Raw genomic sequence first — 18,270 nt, 5'->3', positions numbered from 1 at the left:
TCACCACTATTGTGTTTATGAATGCTGTGTACAGTAATAATTATAATACACAGAGCATCATTGTATTAAACGAAAACAGAAAGGCGTGTAAAAGCAGGCACTTTAACACATGTGGAGGAAAAAGTATGAGAACTATCTAGTAATTGTTTTATTTATTTATTTACTTATTTTTTAAATAACGTTTATTTATTTATTTTGAGAGAAGAAGAGTGAGCGGAGAAAGAGGGAAGGGCAGAAAGAGAGGGAGAGAGAGAGAATTCCAAGCAGGCTCTGCTCTGTCAGCACAGAGCTGGATGCGGGCTTGATTTCATTAACTCTGAGGTCATGACCTGAGCAGAAACCATGAGTCAGAAGGTTAACTGACTGAGCCACCCAGGCGCCCCTGGTGACTGATTTGATACAGGTGAGTTGGGTGGGGTTCCTGGGTGGCTCAGTTGGTTAAGTGTCTGACTTCAGCTCAAGTCATGATCTCATGGTTCCTGGGTTCAAGACCCATGTCAGGCTGTGTGCTGACAGCTTGGAGCCTGGGCCTGCTTCAGATTCTATGTCTCCCTCTCTCTCTGCCCCTCCCCCACTCACACTCTGTCTTTCTCTCTCTCTCTCTCTCTCAAAAATAAATAAACATTAAAAAAATACAAATGAGTTAAAAACCGAGAATGAGGATTGCTAAAGGAGTCTGAAGCAAGGTGTCAGGATTGGTGGTTGATTGACCAACATGATATGATAATTGATAAAAACTAATAATTTTAGAATATTCATTTTGAGATAAACATAGGTTAATTGATTTGAATGATTTGATCTAAATTTATAGAAGAAAAGGTGATTTTCTTAGTTTGGGTATATTTTGAATTATTTTGAAGTTATATATTAACTTTGTTATGTTTATAATTTATTAAGAATATTAATGATGCTCTGCTTTAGGTATGTTTTTAGGTTATCTTTTTTTAAGGGCTTACAGAATAATAGGACTTTTGCTAAGATGATGATGTGTTTCATCTTATATGACGCCTACAACAATCCCATGATGTAGGTATTTGTCATATCATTTTTTACTTGAAGAAACTGAGATGTGAAGAGATTAAGTGATTTAAGTTTATGTAGCTGGTAAATGGCTAAACTTAGAATTGAACAAGGACTCTGCGTCCAATGCCTGTTCTTAACCATTGTATTATATTGCCCCTTTGTTATTTCCTTTTTATCATAAAGCTACAGGAAAAGTGGGAATTTTCTTTCCCCATTTTTTATATACTAACTCTTAGTATAATGGTAAAGGCATACAAAGACTATTAAAGACTGAATTTATTAGAAACTTGGAGGTAGTGGGATGTTACGGAAAGAATGCAAGCTTCAGTCAGATCGAAGATGTCCTGTCAAGAATGCACTCAAAGAAATGGGAGGCGAATGATGCCACCCTGCTTTTGGCAGGATTTGGTTTGTTTGATAGAATTACTTGAGCTAATGAGAGTGTATCTATGTCCAAGGAGTAGTCAAGACTTTTCATTAGGTTTTTAGTCAGCTAAAGGTTAACTTAAAGCACACTCTTAAGTAGACATTTAAAATTTTTTACCACATTGAGGAGATACAAGATGATCTTTATTTTGGGCTATATGTTCTCTTCTACACTGGCCATTCTTCCTTGAAGCACTTCTTAGTTAAGGATCAGGAACAACATGTATTTGTTCAGGTATCTTGGAGGTAGGATATATTTTATTCATTTTTTAATACATTAGAAATACTCATTGACTATCTCTCATGTGTCAGGCATTTCTTAGTGTTCTCTAAATATGTCCCTCTTACATTTTTTTTTCCTGTACATGTTTTCTGACTGACTTTCTGAAAGGACTATATTAATCTAGAACTAAGATAGTAGTAAGAAATAGTATGAAATTATCAATCATTTCCAAGTTGGAAGATTATTATTAGGATTCTGGCACTTCTAGGAACATAACATTTAAAAGGGCAATGCACAGAAAAAAATTTCAACTTACCAAAGATACTATCTTTTTATTTAGGTCCATATATTCTTGTGAATATGGTTTTTCAAACTTGCTGTCATAGTCAATATTATTGACTTTAAAGCTGATATGATAGTAGAAAGGTGTCTTTGCTGGAAAGGAGAGAAAAGAAAAGTTACACATTGTGTAACTACTTTTCATTCTTAAGAGAATCATGTGAAATATAATATTCTGATTAAATTGCAGGTAACTCAACATTTAAATAGTTTTGATTCCTAGTGATTGTTAAAATAACTTTGACAGAGCAATGTTTATTAACATAATCTAGCTCTATAACTTTACCCAAAGATTTATTCAGAATTTTTAATGTAAAATTTTCATGTGCCAGCTTTCAAGTTTGGATCCTCTGAAGATAAATATGTTACTATGAGAAATGATATTAAGGCATAGGTAATTATCTTAGTTTTTGTGCTCTTCACATATCACAATTTAGGAAAATCAGCAGAGGCCTAGGTTTTATCATTTGTGAAGCACCTAGAAAGTTAAAATGAATAAAAGAGAAAGTAAAATGAAACATGACTTGTAAGCACTGCAAATTAAGTAAATAGAAGAAAGAAATCAAACTTAAAACTATAGAAAAGTAAAGCTGAGTTGAGTGTTAAACTGGACTATATTATTTTAATACATCAAATACAGTATAAATTAAATTTTTTTCTTTCAGCTTTTCTCAGGTCCTGTTGTACCTGTCCATTCCATAAACTAGGAGGGCACAATGAGAAGAGAGAGAAAGAGAAAGGGCTCAAACTATTTAAAAATTGAAGAAGAAGGAATACTTCCAAACTCATTTTATGAAGCCAACATTACTTTGACACTAAAGCCAGGTAAGGACACTACAAGAAAACAACAGACTAACATCCCTGATGAATATAGGTGCAAATATCCTCAACAAAATACTGAATTTAACAACACATTGAGAAGATCATACACCATGATCAAATGGAAATTATTCTTGGGATGCTAAGATGGTTTAATATACACAAATCAATAAATGTGATAAGTGCATTAACAGAAGAAAAATAAAAATGATAATCTCAATAGATGAGGAAAAATAATTTGATAGAATATAGTACATCTTTCATAACGTAAAAACATTCAACACATAGATTCTAGAAGAAACATACATCAACATAGTAAAACTATATATGACAAATCATAGCCAACATCATATCTAATGGCGAAAGGTTAAAAGCTTTTGCTATAAGGTCAGGAATGAGGCAAGGATGCCCACTGTCTTCACTCTTATTCAACATAGTACTAGTAGTTATAGCTACAGCAATTGGGCAAGAGAAAGAAATAAAAGGCATCCAGATTGGAAAGGAAAAGGTAAAACTGTCATTATTTGCAGATGATGCGATATAGAAAATCCTATAGATTCCCAAAAAAATTACTAGAACTAATCGAGTTCTAGAAATTTGCAAGATAGAAAATCAACATACTTTAAGCAGTTGTGTTTCTATACAGTAACAATGAAATGTCTGAAATAATATATGTTATGGTGGTAATCATTTCAACTCAATATGGTGTATCAAATTAATTCATTGTACACCTTCAGCTACACAATGTTATGTATCAACTATATCTCAATAAAGCTGGAAAAGAAAATTCTGAAGACCATAGTATTTTTGTTGTTATATATTTTTATTCATAAATACTCTATGACTTTTTATTTTTCTATTAGACTATCAAGATTGAGAATCTATGATATTGAGGCAATGTTAGGTTATATTAACTTCTTAAACTACTAAATGAATTTCAAACGCTAAAGAGGAAAGCCATTATCTAGCTCTGGTATCGTGTAAGACACCAAACCCCTAATTAGAAGGTAGAGTGGTATACTAGGTGTTGCTGTTGACATTCAGAAGAACCAGCAGACTATCATAATAAAAAATAAGCTCCTCTCCTTCAAATGTAACCTAGACCTTGAGCAACAAAACACATTTATGACCTAGAATTTCTTCTAAGTGTTATTTTCATTGTTCTTTTCCTTCCTAGAAGAGTCATATTTTTCAAATAATCAGGACACACTCTGAGCTAGGGTTTAGGGCTCCAGGGAGGACTCGATCCTGACTGATTCACCTCTTTGTATTTTTATTAAAACATGTTTTAAATCTCCTAGTGATTTTTAAAAACTGAGATATAATTGACATATAACATTATATTAGTTTCAGGCATACAACATAATGGTTTGATATATGTATATCAAGTATAAATATATACACATATATTTATATATATTATATATGCATACATATTATATATATTATGTATATACGTATATATTTATATCACACAGTAAGTCTGGTTAACATCTACTCAAGTGATTTTTATGCACATTAAAGCTTGAGAAGCAAGGCTTGGGTAAGTAGCTCTCAGCCTGGGTTTCCAATTAGGATCACAGGTGGAGTTTTAGGAATTGTCATCACTTGTGCCCTTTCTCACAGTCTGTCTATTCTGGGTGGGAGCATCGATGTTGTAATTAAGTTTTCCAGGTGATCCTAAGGTGAGGCCAGGGTTAAGTATGAGGGCCGCTGAGTATATTTCTGAGAGTTGAGTTCAGCCTTTGGTTCAAGGGGAGGTAATAGGGTCTGTTCTACCTGGATTTGGTGGGGGCAGGTCAGTGTAGCCTGTATTATCCATGCTGTAAGAGAATTTTGGGGCATCTGTAGGAAGTGAAGTTCCCTGAAGATAGGGCAAGGAGAGACTCCATGTAGGAACTTACTACTTCTGAAGCTCTCCTGAGAGAAAGGACTCAAAAGGGGTCTTTCTTGTATTTCAAGGCCCTTCTGTCTGGCTGTGGTGGTAGCAGGTAAAGGGTCTGTGCCGAAGCCTTTAAAGGAATATTCTCAAGATGCGATGTAATTTCTCTACATAACCTCACCGAAGGAAGAAACACAGCAAAGGAAGAGGAAAGGACAGAAATGGAAGGTTCTCAGGTAAGTATTATTTCCTGGGTCAGGGCCCGTGTCTACATTTCCTCCTGCAAGGCCATGGTTTTAGAACATGCAGACATTTACTTCTATACCTCTCATGTTCCTGCCTAATAAGTTTGTTTCAACTACTTTTTTTCCATGTCTTCCTATGGCAGTCAAGTTTAGCTCCTTCTCCCCTATAGCCCAGAGCCCTCTCTCCATGTAGACTTCCCCTTTCTCCATTCAGACTTCTGATATTCCTTAAGCAATTCCTACTATGAATTACTGACCTGCAACTACTGAAAACGTTCCCTTTGGAATAGATCAACTTGGGAAGGTGTGGATATCCATGAGTCTTATGGGGGATGAGGTGGGTCCTGGGATATTAGTGAAGAAGGAGAATAGTGTTTAGGTCTCCTCCATGCTCTGTCAGCTCTTTGTGGACCAGGATTAAGAAAATGCATATCTAAACAGGATGGTATTAATGGCCCAGAAAAACTGAGAAATTTCTGTAGAAGAGTAGTTAGAAGAGACATGCTCTCCAAAATGCTTAAAGAAAGCTTACTTAAATACACAATTAGAAATTATAGAAAATGGGCACTTTATATGGCTTGACATTTGAATAAAACTGATATTTTTATGATTAGATTTAAATTATAATTTACCTGTTTTTCTGGCCAGTAAGAAAACAGCAGTTATTATGTGTCCTTTGGCATATATTAGGCACCTGATATCAATTTGCCCCATTACAGCTGATGTTAACTTCATTCACTTGGTTCAGTTGCTCTCTGCCAGATTCCTTCTAATGTGATTCTAAGGTACAGCCAGGATTAAAATTCATTGCTCTGGATTAGGGGTCAGCAAACTATGAAATCTAGCCTACTACCTGGTTTTGTGTAGCCTGTGAACAAAGAAAGGTCTTTACTTTTTTTAAAAGTTGGAGAGTCAAAAGAATATTTTGTGACATGTGAAAATTATATGAAATTCAAATTTTAGTGTTTATGAATAAAGTTTTATTGGGAAGCACTACATTTATTTATGTATTGTCTACTCTAGCATAGCAATAGACTCAGGTAGTTGTAATAGAGGCTATAATGGCTCATCAGGAGGAAAGTATTTACTTTCTGGCCCTTTGTTGGAAAATTGTGCTGACCCTGCTCAACACTTTTAGTTCAAGAGTAGTGTGATGCTCTAGCAACTCTCCTCCATTACTACTATATCTCCATTATAGCACCTAGCCTAGTATTTGCCATTAAATACATAGTAGTCACCCAGTGAATGCTTGTTGAATTGAATCTGGGTAATTTCAGTTGCCTTTTTTCTTTTTTCTTATCTATTTATCTCTTAAAAAGTTAACGAAACAGAAAACACAACATTATCATTATATAGAGTCATGGGAAGCAGACAAAGATAGGTATCCTGGGGTGAATATTTGTGTGGGGCTTTGGTTTTTCCAGCTGTCTTTCCAGTTTTTGTGAGGAGATGGCTCATTGCTTTCAGGTTTGGAGTCTGGCGTAGTGAACTAGAAAATATTCAAATGGTACTGAAAGCTTCATCCAAAAGAGAAGCATCGTAAGGCTGCCTCTATATGATGCCATGCCAGAGCATCTGCATAAAAAGTTTAAAATTTGGTTCACCGGACTGAGATTTGGTTTATTTACTGACAAATCCTTTTCTTAAAAGGATCATTCGATTCATTTAATGTTTTAGCTCATGCAAGATATTGTGGCATCAGGTATATGAACTTAAGGTGAAAAACCAATGACTTTTAAAAAGATAAGCCCTATCAAAGTACTTAACACAGTCTCAGGAGGTTCTATTCTTGTTCCCACAGGCTTGCTATGACTTGAGAAAACTTACATTGTTAACAAAACTTACCTATTCTGATGCAGAGGTACTTAATCAGGAATATTTTCCTTTTTAGAAGTTTTTATAAGTCACTAAAGTTTATGATTTCTGGAAATATGTATGACTAACTCTAAGAGTGAGATCATAAATATATTAGAATTCATATTCCTTTTCACATAGGTAGATTCTTCTAGGCCTACTGAACATATCAGTATAGAATTTTGCTTTAGAATAAATTGCAAATGGTGATTACGCACACACACACACACACACACACACACACACAAATATATATACTGGCATTACAAACAAGTATAATTTAGTAACCATAAAAACAATTTTGTTTTTAAATTCTTTAGTAACAAATAGTATTATGGTCACCATAAACCACAAAACATGGTCTCAATTCAGAAATTAAAATGCCCAGGTCTGCTTTTAAATCACAGTTTGAACTTGATGTAAAGTTTTTTTCCCCCTCTTACCAAGCTCTTTACTCACCCAGTCCTGTTATTCTTCCTTTCCCACTTCATTAACTGGATGTGGACCTCTCTAGGTCCTTACTTGAATGGTTAAGAATTTGTCATCTACTTTAGTGCTCTAAGAACTTAGTACATATTTAAAACGAGTTTCCTTCTAGGTTTTTCTGAAATTGGTTTCTCTTTCAAAGCTCATTTCTCAGCTTGACATGAGAGGGAAAACATCTATTATTCATGTATTGGGGAGGTCTTCATAGTATGAAAACTTTACAGCATACCTATCTCCAAAGATAACCTCTTTAAATATCTTTTCTTCTCTCTAGTTTCTGGCACTTTTGTGCTTTTGATGAAAGGCAGCAGGTTCTGTGTCTATGTCTTGAGTGAGCAAATCTTATTCAAGGATTCATGAGCATATGCCATGACTCTGACTCGGCCTGGCTTTGGTAGCAGCTGGCATTGCAATCTACCAAGGATCATGTTCACACAGTCTGTGTCTAGGAAGGGTGTGTATGGAAGATAAAGTATAGCAGTAGAAACAATTTCTGGGGAGAGGGCCTCTTTACTCCACTGTGTACAACTCTATTTTCTCTATGGAAATTTTTTTCACCTTATAAACTGAAATGGTTGTTTACTTAGACAGTTTTTTCCTAAGTGTGTTTTTTCAGAAAATACTATTCTGTTCTAAAGCAGTGGTACCCAATTTATGAGCCATGAATTACATAGGATAGCAGCATGGTGATAACAGAAGATGGTTCTAGGGAAAAATATTTATGTATACACCAGCCATTGTTCTAGACTTAAAAAATGATGATTCTTGTACATATTACTGATTATCAGACATAGGTGGATGTAGTTAATTAAATACAAGTTAATTTTAAAAGAATTGCTAAATTTATAGTTGTCTTTATTATGTCAACAAAGTATTCTCTTGTGCGAATGTAAAAAAATATTTTTCTATAAAAAGGTCCTCATTCTTGAAGAGGTTAGGAAATAGTTAAAGAAAGTGACAAGAACAGCACATGGCAAATTTTGTATAAAGTTCTGTATTTAAGAAAGATTGATCTTGAGGATCCCATATTTTTTTTCCTATTTTATGCAAAGTTAATAAAAATTTGTATTTGTATTGACTTTTTAAATTACATTCCTCAATAGTAGGGAATATTATACTTTTTTAGGAAGAATTTTATGAGAAGAAAATATTCCATGAGGGAAATATTATAGGCTTTGAAACAAAATAGCTTAGAATCCCACAGTGTAGGAGCTTTTATGTTTGTTAACTCACCAATTATCTCTTCAGAAAGTTATAAGTTCAACAGAGGGAGGAACTGTGGCTTATTCATCAACGTATTCCCAGAACCCAAATGTTTAGCAGGAATTAAAAAAAGAATACACCAAATCTCTGCATTTAGAATATCCTGAGCCAAAAGTCGCTAAAGAACAGTTTTTAGTAAATGCTTAATAGCATTTACTTACTTAAAGCATTTACTTACTTAAAGCATTTACTTACTTACTTAAGAAATTCTCTCTGCTACATAACTTTGTCTGACTTCTTTCCTTCCTCCATTCTCAAAATTCATAATTTTCCCAATAATGGAATCAATAATTCTGTGTGATTAGTAAGTCAGACACAGTGACTACTTACCATAAGTGGCAAAGTAAACAATGAGTCCGATGATTACTGCAGCAATAATCAGCATTAAGATACCCAGGGTAATCTTTCCACATGTTGTGAGTTTCATTTTTGTGTTTGGCTCTGTTCCTCTGAATAGAAAGGTACAGGAAAAGCAAGTGTTAATATGAGCAAGATATAGGACACTCTAAGAAATAGTATGGACTTGACATTAAGTATAAAAATGGATTCTTTTATTTTATGGATTCAATGGACTGCTGAACTTGGAAAATAACATGTAGAACTAGTAGATATAATATTTGGCCTGCTTATTTTTCAGCACATATGAATAATAATGGTAATCCTAAAATATTCATGTAGCAAATATTTATAGATGTTCTATGGACTAGGCATAGTAACGGGAACAAAGATCTCTTTCCTTATGGAGATTACATTTTACTGAGGAGAGATAACCAACGTAGAGTATGATTAATAAATAAGATATATAACTGCTAGAAAGATCTTAAGTGCTATAAGAAAAGTAGAGCTAGTTAAAGATCAGAAATGTGGGAGGGTATGTGAGACGGTAGTGGCAGGATGTGGTATTAGAGTGGTCAGGTTAGGTCTACTGAGAAAGTAAAGTTCGAGTAGACTTGAACAGATGATGTTGTTGGCGATACAGGTTTCTGGAGTGTCCCAGGCAGATGGAACAACTTTGCAAAGGCTATGAGAGTAGGATATTCCTGGAAGGGCATGTTAGGAGGGCACTGTGACTGACTCAGCAAATGAGGATAATAGTAGTAAGAAAGTAATTCTGAAAAGTTCCAAGGCCCACATCATATGTGGGTCATTGTAATAATTTTGGCTTTTTATCTGAGTGAAATGTGAGCTTTGGGCAGAACAATATGATCTGATTTAATTTCCTTTAAAAATGTTTATTTACTTTTGAGAGAGAGAGAGAGGACAGAAGCAGGGGAGGGACAGAGAGAGAGGGAGACACAGAAACTGAGCCAGACTCCAGGCTCTGAACTGTCAACTCAGAGCCTGATCCAGGGCTCGAACCCATGAATCCTGTGATCATGACCTGAGCCGAAGTTGGACACTTAACTGACTGAGCCACCCAGGTGCTCCAATCTGATTTAATTTCTTAATGGGATCCCTTTGACTGCTTTGTGGAAAGTAAATTATAAAGGGCAAGGATGAAAGCAGAATGATAAGATAGGAAATGATTATAATAATTCAAGCACAATTTGATGTTGGTTTGGACCAGAGTGGTAGAGGTGGAAGAAATGAAAAGGGGTTGAATTTGGATATGTTTTGAGTATAGAGTTGGTAGGAGTTATGGATGCATTGGTGTGGAATATGAGTAGAAAAGAGATGTCAGAGATGGTTTTCAGTTCTTTAGCTTGATGAGGGAGTTATCCTCAACTAAAGTGGGAAGTCTGCTGATCTATCAAGTTTGAGGGGATGACTATGGGTTCACTTTTGTTCATTTTGTGTTTTAGATGTCCCCTAGTCAACCAAATGGAGATGTAGGTTGGATATCCAAGTCTGGAGTTTGAGATAGAAGTTTGGGCTAGTAATATAAATTTAGGATTCTTCAACATATAGGTTAGTATCTGAGACTAGAAGGGATTACCAAGGGAGTAAGTATAGATAGAGAAAACCAGGACATGGTCACTAGAGAACTCTCATATTAAGAAATTAGGGAGAAGAGGAAGACCAAACAAAGGAGACTGAGAGGGGCAATTAACAAGGGTAGGAGGAAAAGCAAGAGAAAGTGGAGTCCTGGGAGCCAAAAGAAGTGTATCAGGCATAAGGAAGGAGGTTGACTGTGTCAAATGTTCCTGACAGCTCAGGATGAGGAAATGATCACTGAAAATGGACCATTGGATGAGCATTATCAAGGTAATTGATGACCTTGATGCATGAAGTTTTAGGAGTGGAAGGGGAAGAGAATGGTTAGAGGTGGTTTCAAAAGAGAATGGAAGTAAAGTGACTAGAGACAATGACCACTGACCATTCTTTAAAAGATTTTACTGAAAAAGGTGATAAAGAAATGGGACTATACACAGTGAAGGAAATGGGATCAAGAGAAATTGTATTTTATCATGGAAAACTTTGAATATGCCTAAAAACAGAACAGTTTAATAAACCTCCATATATCCATCACATAGATTTAAGAACTGTGAACATTTTACAATATTTCATTTGTTTTTGAAACGTTTTAAAGTGGTTATAGAAAAGTAATTACATCATGACATTCATCCCTAAATATTTTCTTTATAAAAAAATAAAGGTATTAAAAAACATGACCATTGTAATACCTAATGAAATTACCAATAATTCCTCAGGCTCTAATACCAAGTTCATATTCAAATACCTCTAAGTTGTCCTCAAAATGTCTTCTACAATTTGTTGTTGTTGTTGAACAAAAATCAAATCAAAATCTTCACATTGCATTTGGTTATTAACTTCTTATCTTTTAAAATCTAAAACAGCTTCCATACTCTGCCCTCATTTAAAAATTTTTCATGACATTGATTTACCGAAGGCACTGGGTCAGTTGTCTTATAGAATACCTCAGAAGAAGAGAAGTTTGTGTATTTGTGTTTTAGAAGTTTTTAATTAAACATTTTATTTTGTGACAATTAGACTCATGTTGTAAGAAATACAAAGGGATCTCTTGTACATTTTACGAGTTTTCCTCAATGGTAACAAATTGCAAAACTATAGTACAGTATCACAATTGGGGTATTTAGACTCATATAGTCAAGATACCTAACATTTCCATCACAAGGGTCCCTCGTGTTGCCTTTTTATAGCCACACCCACTTGCCTTAGGTCCCCTTACCTTCCTTAACCCTTGGCGACCACTAGTCTCTTCTCCTTTTCTATAATTTTGTCATGTCATGAATGTTGTATAATTGCAGTCCTACAATATGCAACTTTTTGGTTTTTGCTTTTTTTCACTCAGCAAAATGCTCTGACAATTCATTCGGGTTGTTGCATATATCAATAGTACTTTAAAACAATTTTTTTAATTGCTGAGATGTATACTAACACTATTGGATATGTCATTGCAAATATCTTCTCTCATTCCACAGGTTGCCTTTTAGTTTTATTGATTCCTTCACTGTACAGAAGTTTTTGTTTTGATATAGTGCCAGTAGTTTATTTTTGCTTTTGTTTTCCTTGACTTAGGAGACATATCTAGAAAGATGTTGCTATGTCCAGTGTCAGAGACATTCCTGCTTGTGCTCTCTTCTAGGATTTTTATGGTTTCAGGTCTCACATTTAGATCCTTAATCCATCTTGAGTTTATTTTTGTGTATGGTGTAAGAAAGTGGTCCACTTTCATTCTTTTGGATGTAGCTGCCATTTTTCCCAACACCATTTGTTGAAGAGACTGTCTTTTTCCCATTACATATTCTTGTCTCCTTTGTTAAAGATTAATTGACCATATAATTATGGGTTTATTTATGGGCCCTCTATTCTGTTCCATTGATCTACATGTTTATTTTTGTGCCAGTACCATGTTTCATTCAGCCAGCTTTGTAGAACATTTGAAATGTGGGATTATGATACCTCCTGCTTTGTTTTTCTTTCTCAAGGTTGCTTTGGCTATTCAGGGTCTTTTGTGGTTCCATATTTTAGTCCAAATTTTAGGACTCTTTGTCCTAGTTTTGTGAAAATGTTGTTGGTATTTTGAAAGGGATTGCATTAAATCTGTAGTTTCCTTTGGGTACTATGGACATTTTAACCATATTTATTCTCCAAATCCATGAGCATTTAATATCTTTCCATTTGTATCATCTTCAGTTTCTTTCATCAATGTTTTATAGCTTTCAGAATTACAGGTCTTTCACCTCTTTGGTTAAGTTTATTCCTAGGTATTATTTTTGGTGCAATTGTAAGTGGCCTATATTGTTATTATTTATTTAATGTTTATTTTTGAGAGAGAGACAGAGCTTGAGTGAGGGTGGGGGGCAGAGAGAAATGGAGAAACAGAATTTGAAGCCGACTCCAGGCTCTGAGCTGTCAGCACAGAGCCTGATGCATGGCTCAAACTCATAAACTGTGAGATCATGATCTAAGCTGAAATCAGACGCTTAACTGACTGAACCACCCAGGTGCCCCTGCCTATATTGTTATTTTGAAGTGAGTTTCTTGCAGACAACATATGATTGGGTTATGATTTTTAATCTATTTTGTTAATATCTGTCTTTTTACTGGTATATTTAGATAATTTACATTTAGGGTAACTATGAGTATTTTAGGGTTAAAGTCTGCCTTTTTAATACATTAATACCTTTTAATGCCTTTTAATACCTGCCTTTTTAATACCTTTAATACCTGCCTTTTAATACCTTTTTAATCCAAACAGTTTTAAAAAGCTCTAGGAGATTATTCATCATTATTCATAGACTCATGAATGTTAGAGGCATGAGATGACATACACAATTTGGAAACAATAGTTAGACTGAGTAAGAGAATAACAGTAATAAAAGCTTTTAAAATAAGCTATCAAATTATTTATGAATTGGGAGGCAACTTTATTCTAATGCATCCATGTTTCAATATTGTTAAATGTTTTTCTTTGGCACACACAGAATGTGTGTGGAGGAAATGCCTTTTTAGAAATTAAGTAGTTTATTGTACTCATGTTTATTAAGTATTTTCTATGTGCCAAACATTGTGCTAGGCAAGGGATATACAGTGATGAACAAAATCACTAATAAATGTGAACTGCAGGAACTGTAAAATATTAGTTTTGTTTTATGTACTTTATGCTATATGGTTGCTTGCAATATACTGGTAGTACTAGTTTGCAAGGGCTGGTTAACAAAGGACCATAGACTGGGTGGCTTCAACAACAGAAATTTATTTTCTCACAGTTCTGGAGAATGGAAGTCTGAGATAAATTTGTTGGCAGATTCTGAGGCCTCTCTCCTTGGCGTATAGATGACTGGTTTTCTCTTGTGTCTTCATATGGTCTTCCCTCTGTACATATGTGTGTCCTAATTTTTTTTTTCTGGCTTAAACAGAAAAATTTATTTCCTCACAGTTTTAGATGCCAGAAGGCTGAGATCAAAGTGTTGGCAGAATTGGTTTCTCCTGAGGTTTCCCGCCTTGGCTGGTAGATGGCCATGGTTTTCACATTCACATGGTCTTTCATCTGTGTGTATGTCTGTGTCCAAATTTCCTTTTCTTATAAGGATACCCGTCACATTGGATTGAGGCCCATCTTAATGACTTCCTTACAACTTAATTACCACTCCAGAGACCCTATCTCCAAATACAGTCAGATTCTGAGGTACTAGGGGTTAAGATTTTGACGTATGAATTTTGAAGGGACACAATTCAGTCAATAATGTTTTGGATTATATTATGTACTTGATGTTATATATTTAGTATTTTATATACTTTTTGTTTTTACCCTTGTGTATAATATTCTATGTATGCTTATGTTTGTGTGTGTGTTTCATATATTTATATCAATATACATTGAAATGACCATACTAAATCCTGATTAGTTTGAAATACCTACATTGATTTTATTTTTGCTGGAAAACAGAATCAAATACCTATCAAAAATTTATTTTTTTAGTTAGTTAATGTCATTCCCTGAATAGGTGATACTTCCTAAAGAGATAATATTAACTAGATATCCAATGCAGGTGAAATTTCCAAGTCTCATGTTTTTAGAAGTTTCATTTTACTTAAAAACCACTTTGACCATTTAAATATATTCAGTCTAAATTAGGTTTTCACCTTGCACATAAAAATCTATATCTTAATATTTCTATGAAAGTATGATGCTCATGAGCAGTTTTGGTTCATAATAAAATAAAATAAAAATCCCTAAAAGACACTACACCATGGAAAATGTTTCCTTCTAAGTATCTACAATCTGACCAACTGACTGAGTCTAGAATAGTGCTTAAAATTTGGGGGAAGAGATAAATGACTAAATTATATGGTAAAACCTGGTAGCTTAATTTCCATAGATGAGTATGTTATCCTAAAGCATCTTCCTTCATACCTGCATATATATCTGTATATTTTACTCAACACAGCTTGCCATGGAATAAACTTCAATGAAAATGTGTTAATTGCAGTATGAAATTGGTTGCAAAAAGTTGGAGTATATTTTCTATTCATCTCACTGTGCTCTTCTAATAGATTGAACTATCTAAAAACTGCTGCTTTTGTAGGTTAAAAAAATGGATATTGGTAATTGTATAATAATTGAACCTATAGATACACAGATATGCTTTATTTGTTGTTTCCTCTTGTTAGTCTATAAGCTGATATAAAAAGTGATTCTTGTAAACAAGAATTTGTTTACTAGGGAGATTGACTTGAAACTCCTCTCAGTGTAAAGTTCCTAAAATGAGAGACATGTAGTCTTTTAGAACTGGAAGGGACTTTACAAATACCCACACTTGTTTCCTAATTTTAAAGAGGGCATGTAAGACAGTATTTTCTCTTCAGGACCCTTCAAACCTAGGGAAGATAAGCATTCCAGGTAGATATTTGTCCTTTGATTATCAGCATATTTAGGGTTAGAGTTAAGATGAGGGTTCTTTTCTGATCTCTAGAAGAAGTTTCCCCTGTGCATGTGTATGTATTCCTGAATTCAAAAGGAAAATTAAACTTTGTCAATATCCAGTTCATTTAAGTATTCCTCTAAAAAACAATGCCAGATATACAAATTCCATTTTCTCTAAGTGTTATTATTATGTTATTATTATTTGGAATGTTGGTTGAAAATAGACTACCTATTTGACAGAAATTAGGTCTTGGGTGTGGTTACCATGAGCAATAGAAAACTTGTTTTGATTTCAGCAGCATGCCTTAATTTTTTCAAAGTGTTTTATTTATTTATTTATTTATTTATTTATTTAATTTTTTTTAATGTTTATTTATTTTTGAGACAGAGAGAGACAGGGCATGAACGGGGGAGGGGCAGAGAGAGAGGGAGACACAGAATCTGAAGCAGGCTCCAGGCTCTGAGCTGCCAGCACAGAGCCCGACGCGGGGCTCGAACTCACAAGCTATGAGATCGTGACCTGAGCCGAAGTCGGACGCTCAACCGACTGAGCCACCCAGGCGCCCCAAAGTGTTTTATTTATTCACTGTGTCCTAAAGCTATTCAGGTATAACAACAAAATGGTAATGATATTGAGGATTATTTAGCGATTTCAGAAAAAGTGGCTTTCTGGTGAGTTGTACTCTAAAAATTATTAATTCTTTGAATGGCTGAAACCAGAGTATGTCTACACATTATTTCTCACATACTGTTTATGGAGCATAAGGAGTTGGTGAGTTAACATGGGCATAAAACACATTAGAACCAAGATTAAACATTTTTACTAGACTTTTTGTTAACTCATGAGGATGAACAGCAACGATTTGGAAATCGTTTCAGGGATTCCCTTATAGCTAATTAAGCTAAATATGAATGTGAATATGTATGACTGTTTCTTAAAGCTGTTTATTGTGAAGTTACATCCTGCACAATCTTAAGCTGTTCACCTAGAATCTAGATGTTGGCAAGATAGTGCAACCAGAAAAGTTGTCCAAAGATTATATCAAAAATATGGGCCAGGCTCAAGGGGTTTATCAAAGCCTCTTGCTAGAGTATAGACCAATGCGTATGTGAACATTTATCTTTGTTTTAATCTGATTAGCTTAAGAATCAAAACACAAAAATTATTTGTTCATCTGTGTGTACCATGGAACCAGCCAGGCCATTTGTTTGATTTTTCAGGCCAACTGCTATCTGAGCATATGGCATAGCTAATGGGAAAAAGTTAAATCCCCTGTTCTTGTTTCCCGCTAAAATTTTAAATCACACCAGCAAAAATGTCTAGCAGTGAAGCATTGTGATGTTTCAATAATTAAAAATTAATACTTAAAACTTTTGTCTGCCACATCCTGAAGGTAAAATAGCGTATTGTGAACATAAGTATTAATGTCTCTATTATCGACATACATCATTAGAAATAGATATGTATAGCTATCTTGTATTCTTTCAATTTTCAAAATGAAATTCTTTCTAAAAGTAAAATGCCCCAGTTTTACTTCAACAGTTTCAGCATACTTTTCATGAATGCTTTAGTTTTGCTGGAATGATGTCTCACAAAAATTAGCAAGATCAATGGATTCTAATGATTAAAATTTATCACTTTTTTATTTTTTATATGAAATTTATTGTCAAATTGGTTTTCATACAACACCCAGTGCTCATCCCAACAGGTGCCCTCCTCAATGCCCATCATCCACTTTCCCCTCCCCCCCACTCCCCATCAACCCTCATTTGTTCTCAGTATTTAAGAGTCTCTTATGGTTTGCCTCCTTCCCTCTCTGTAACTTTTTTCTCCCCCTTCCCCTCTCCCCTGGTCTTCTGTTGAGTTTCTCAGGATCCACATATGAATGAAAACACATGGTATCTGTCTTTCTCTGCCTGACTTATTTCACTTAGCATAACACTCTCCGGTTCCATCCATGTTACTACAAATGGCCAGATTTCATTCTTTCTCACTGCCAAGTAGTATTCCATTGTATATATATACCATATCTTCTTTATCCATTCGTCAGTTGATGGACATTTAGGCTCTTTCCATAATTTGGCTATTGTTGAAAGTGCTGCTATAAACATTGGGGTACAAATGTCCCTATGCATCAGCACTCCTGTATCCCTTGGGTAAATTCCTAGCAGTGTTATTGCTGGGTCATAGGGTAGATCTATTTTTAATTTTTTGAGGAACCTCCTCATTGTTCTCCAGAGCGGCTGCACCAGTTTGCATTCCCACCAATAGTGCAAGAGGGTTCCCATTTCTCCACACCCTCTCCAGCATCTATAGTCTCCTGATTTGTCAATCTTAATCATCCTTGTTTTTCTTTCATGTGGGATATATATTGCTCCTATTTTTATAAAAAGGTTATTTTTAAAAATAATTTTAGGATACACATGAAATTACTTTAACTAATTTTGTCCCTTCAGAGAATTTCCCTGAGGAGCAATGGCAAACCCCCCTGCCTCCCATCTGCCTTCAGCCTACCTGTGCTGCAGCGGTGTCCATACGTGCTGTCTCTGAGGATCCTGTCTCTGCGCCATCTTGTCTTCCAGTGCTGTGTGGGGCAGTCATTCTCTACCTATTTAGCTTACGAAATCCTGTAACTTTTATGTTTTATGATAATGATCATACTTAGCACTCCTACAAACGCCTCATCTTCAAAGCGCTTTCTGAACATTTACTAATTAATTTTATATTAGTAAGACATGAGCTTTGTATATGCTGCTCCATAAATAATCCTATGACCCAAGTGAAGGCGAAATTTAAGACTCTCTTTTGTTGTGACTGAGGAACAATAGGGTCACCTGCTTTGAGAAGGACAGTGAG

At 34.9% G+C, this 18,270-nt stretch overlaps 1 protein-coding gene across 1 annotated transcript in view; it reads right to left on the bottom strand.

Annotated features, from left to right (window-relative positions):
* Positions 1-17,984, bottom strand: part of LOC115513066 (transmembrane protease serine 11C-like) — a 53,802-nt gene extending 35,818 nt beyond the window's left edge. Inside the window, exons 1-3 of the mRNA XM_030314502.1 lie at positions 17,929-17,984; positions 8,891-9,009; positions 1,989-2,107 (exon numbers count right to left, since the gene is read on the bottom strand). Coding sequence (XP_030170362.1) covers positions 1,989-2,107; positions 8,891-9,009; positions 17,929-17,984 — 294 coding nt within the window. The remainder of the gene's footprint in view (positions 1-1,988; positions 2,108-8,890; positions 9,010-17,928) is intronic.
* Between the last annotated feature and the right edge of the window lie 286 nt (positions 17,985-18,270).

The sequence above is a fragment of the Lynx canadensis genome, chromosome B1, assembly GCF_007474595.2.
Source record: "Lynx canadensis isolate LIC74 chromosome B1, mLynCan4.pri.v2, whole genome shotgun sequence".
Lineage (NCBI taxonomy): Eukaryota > Metazoa > Chordata > Mammalia > Carnivora > Felidae > Lynx > Lynx canadensis.
The sequence above is the reverse complement of the archived record's forward strand: the minus strand, read 5'-3'. Positions and strand labels throughout refer to the sequence as shown.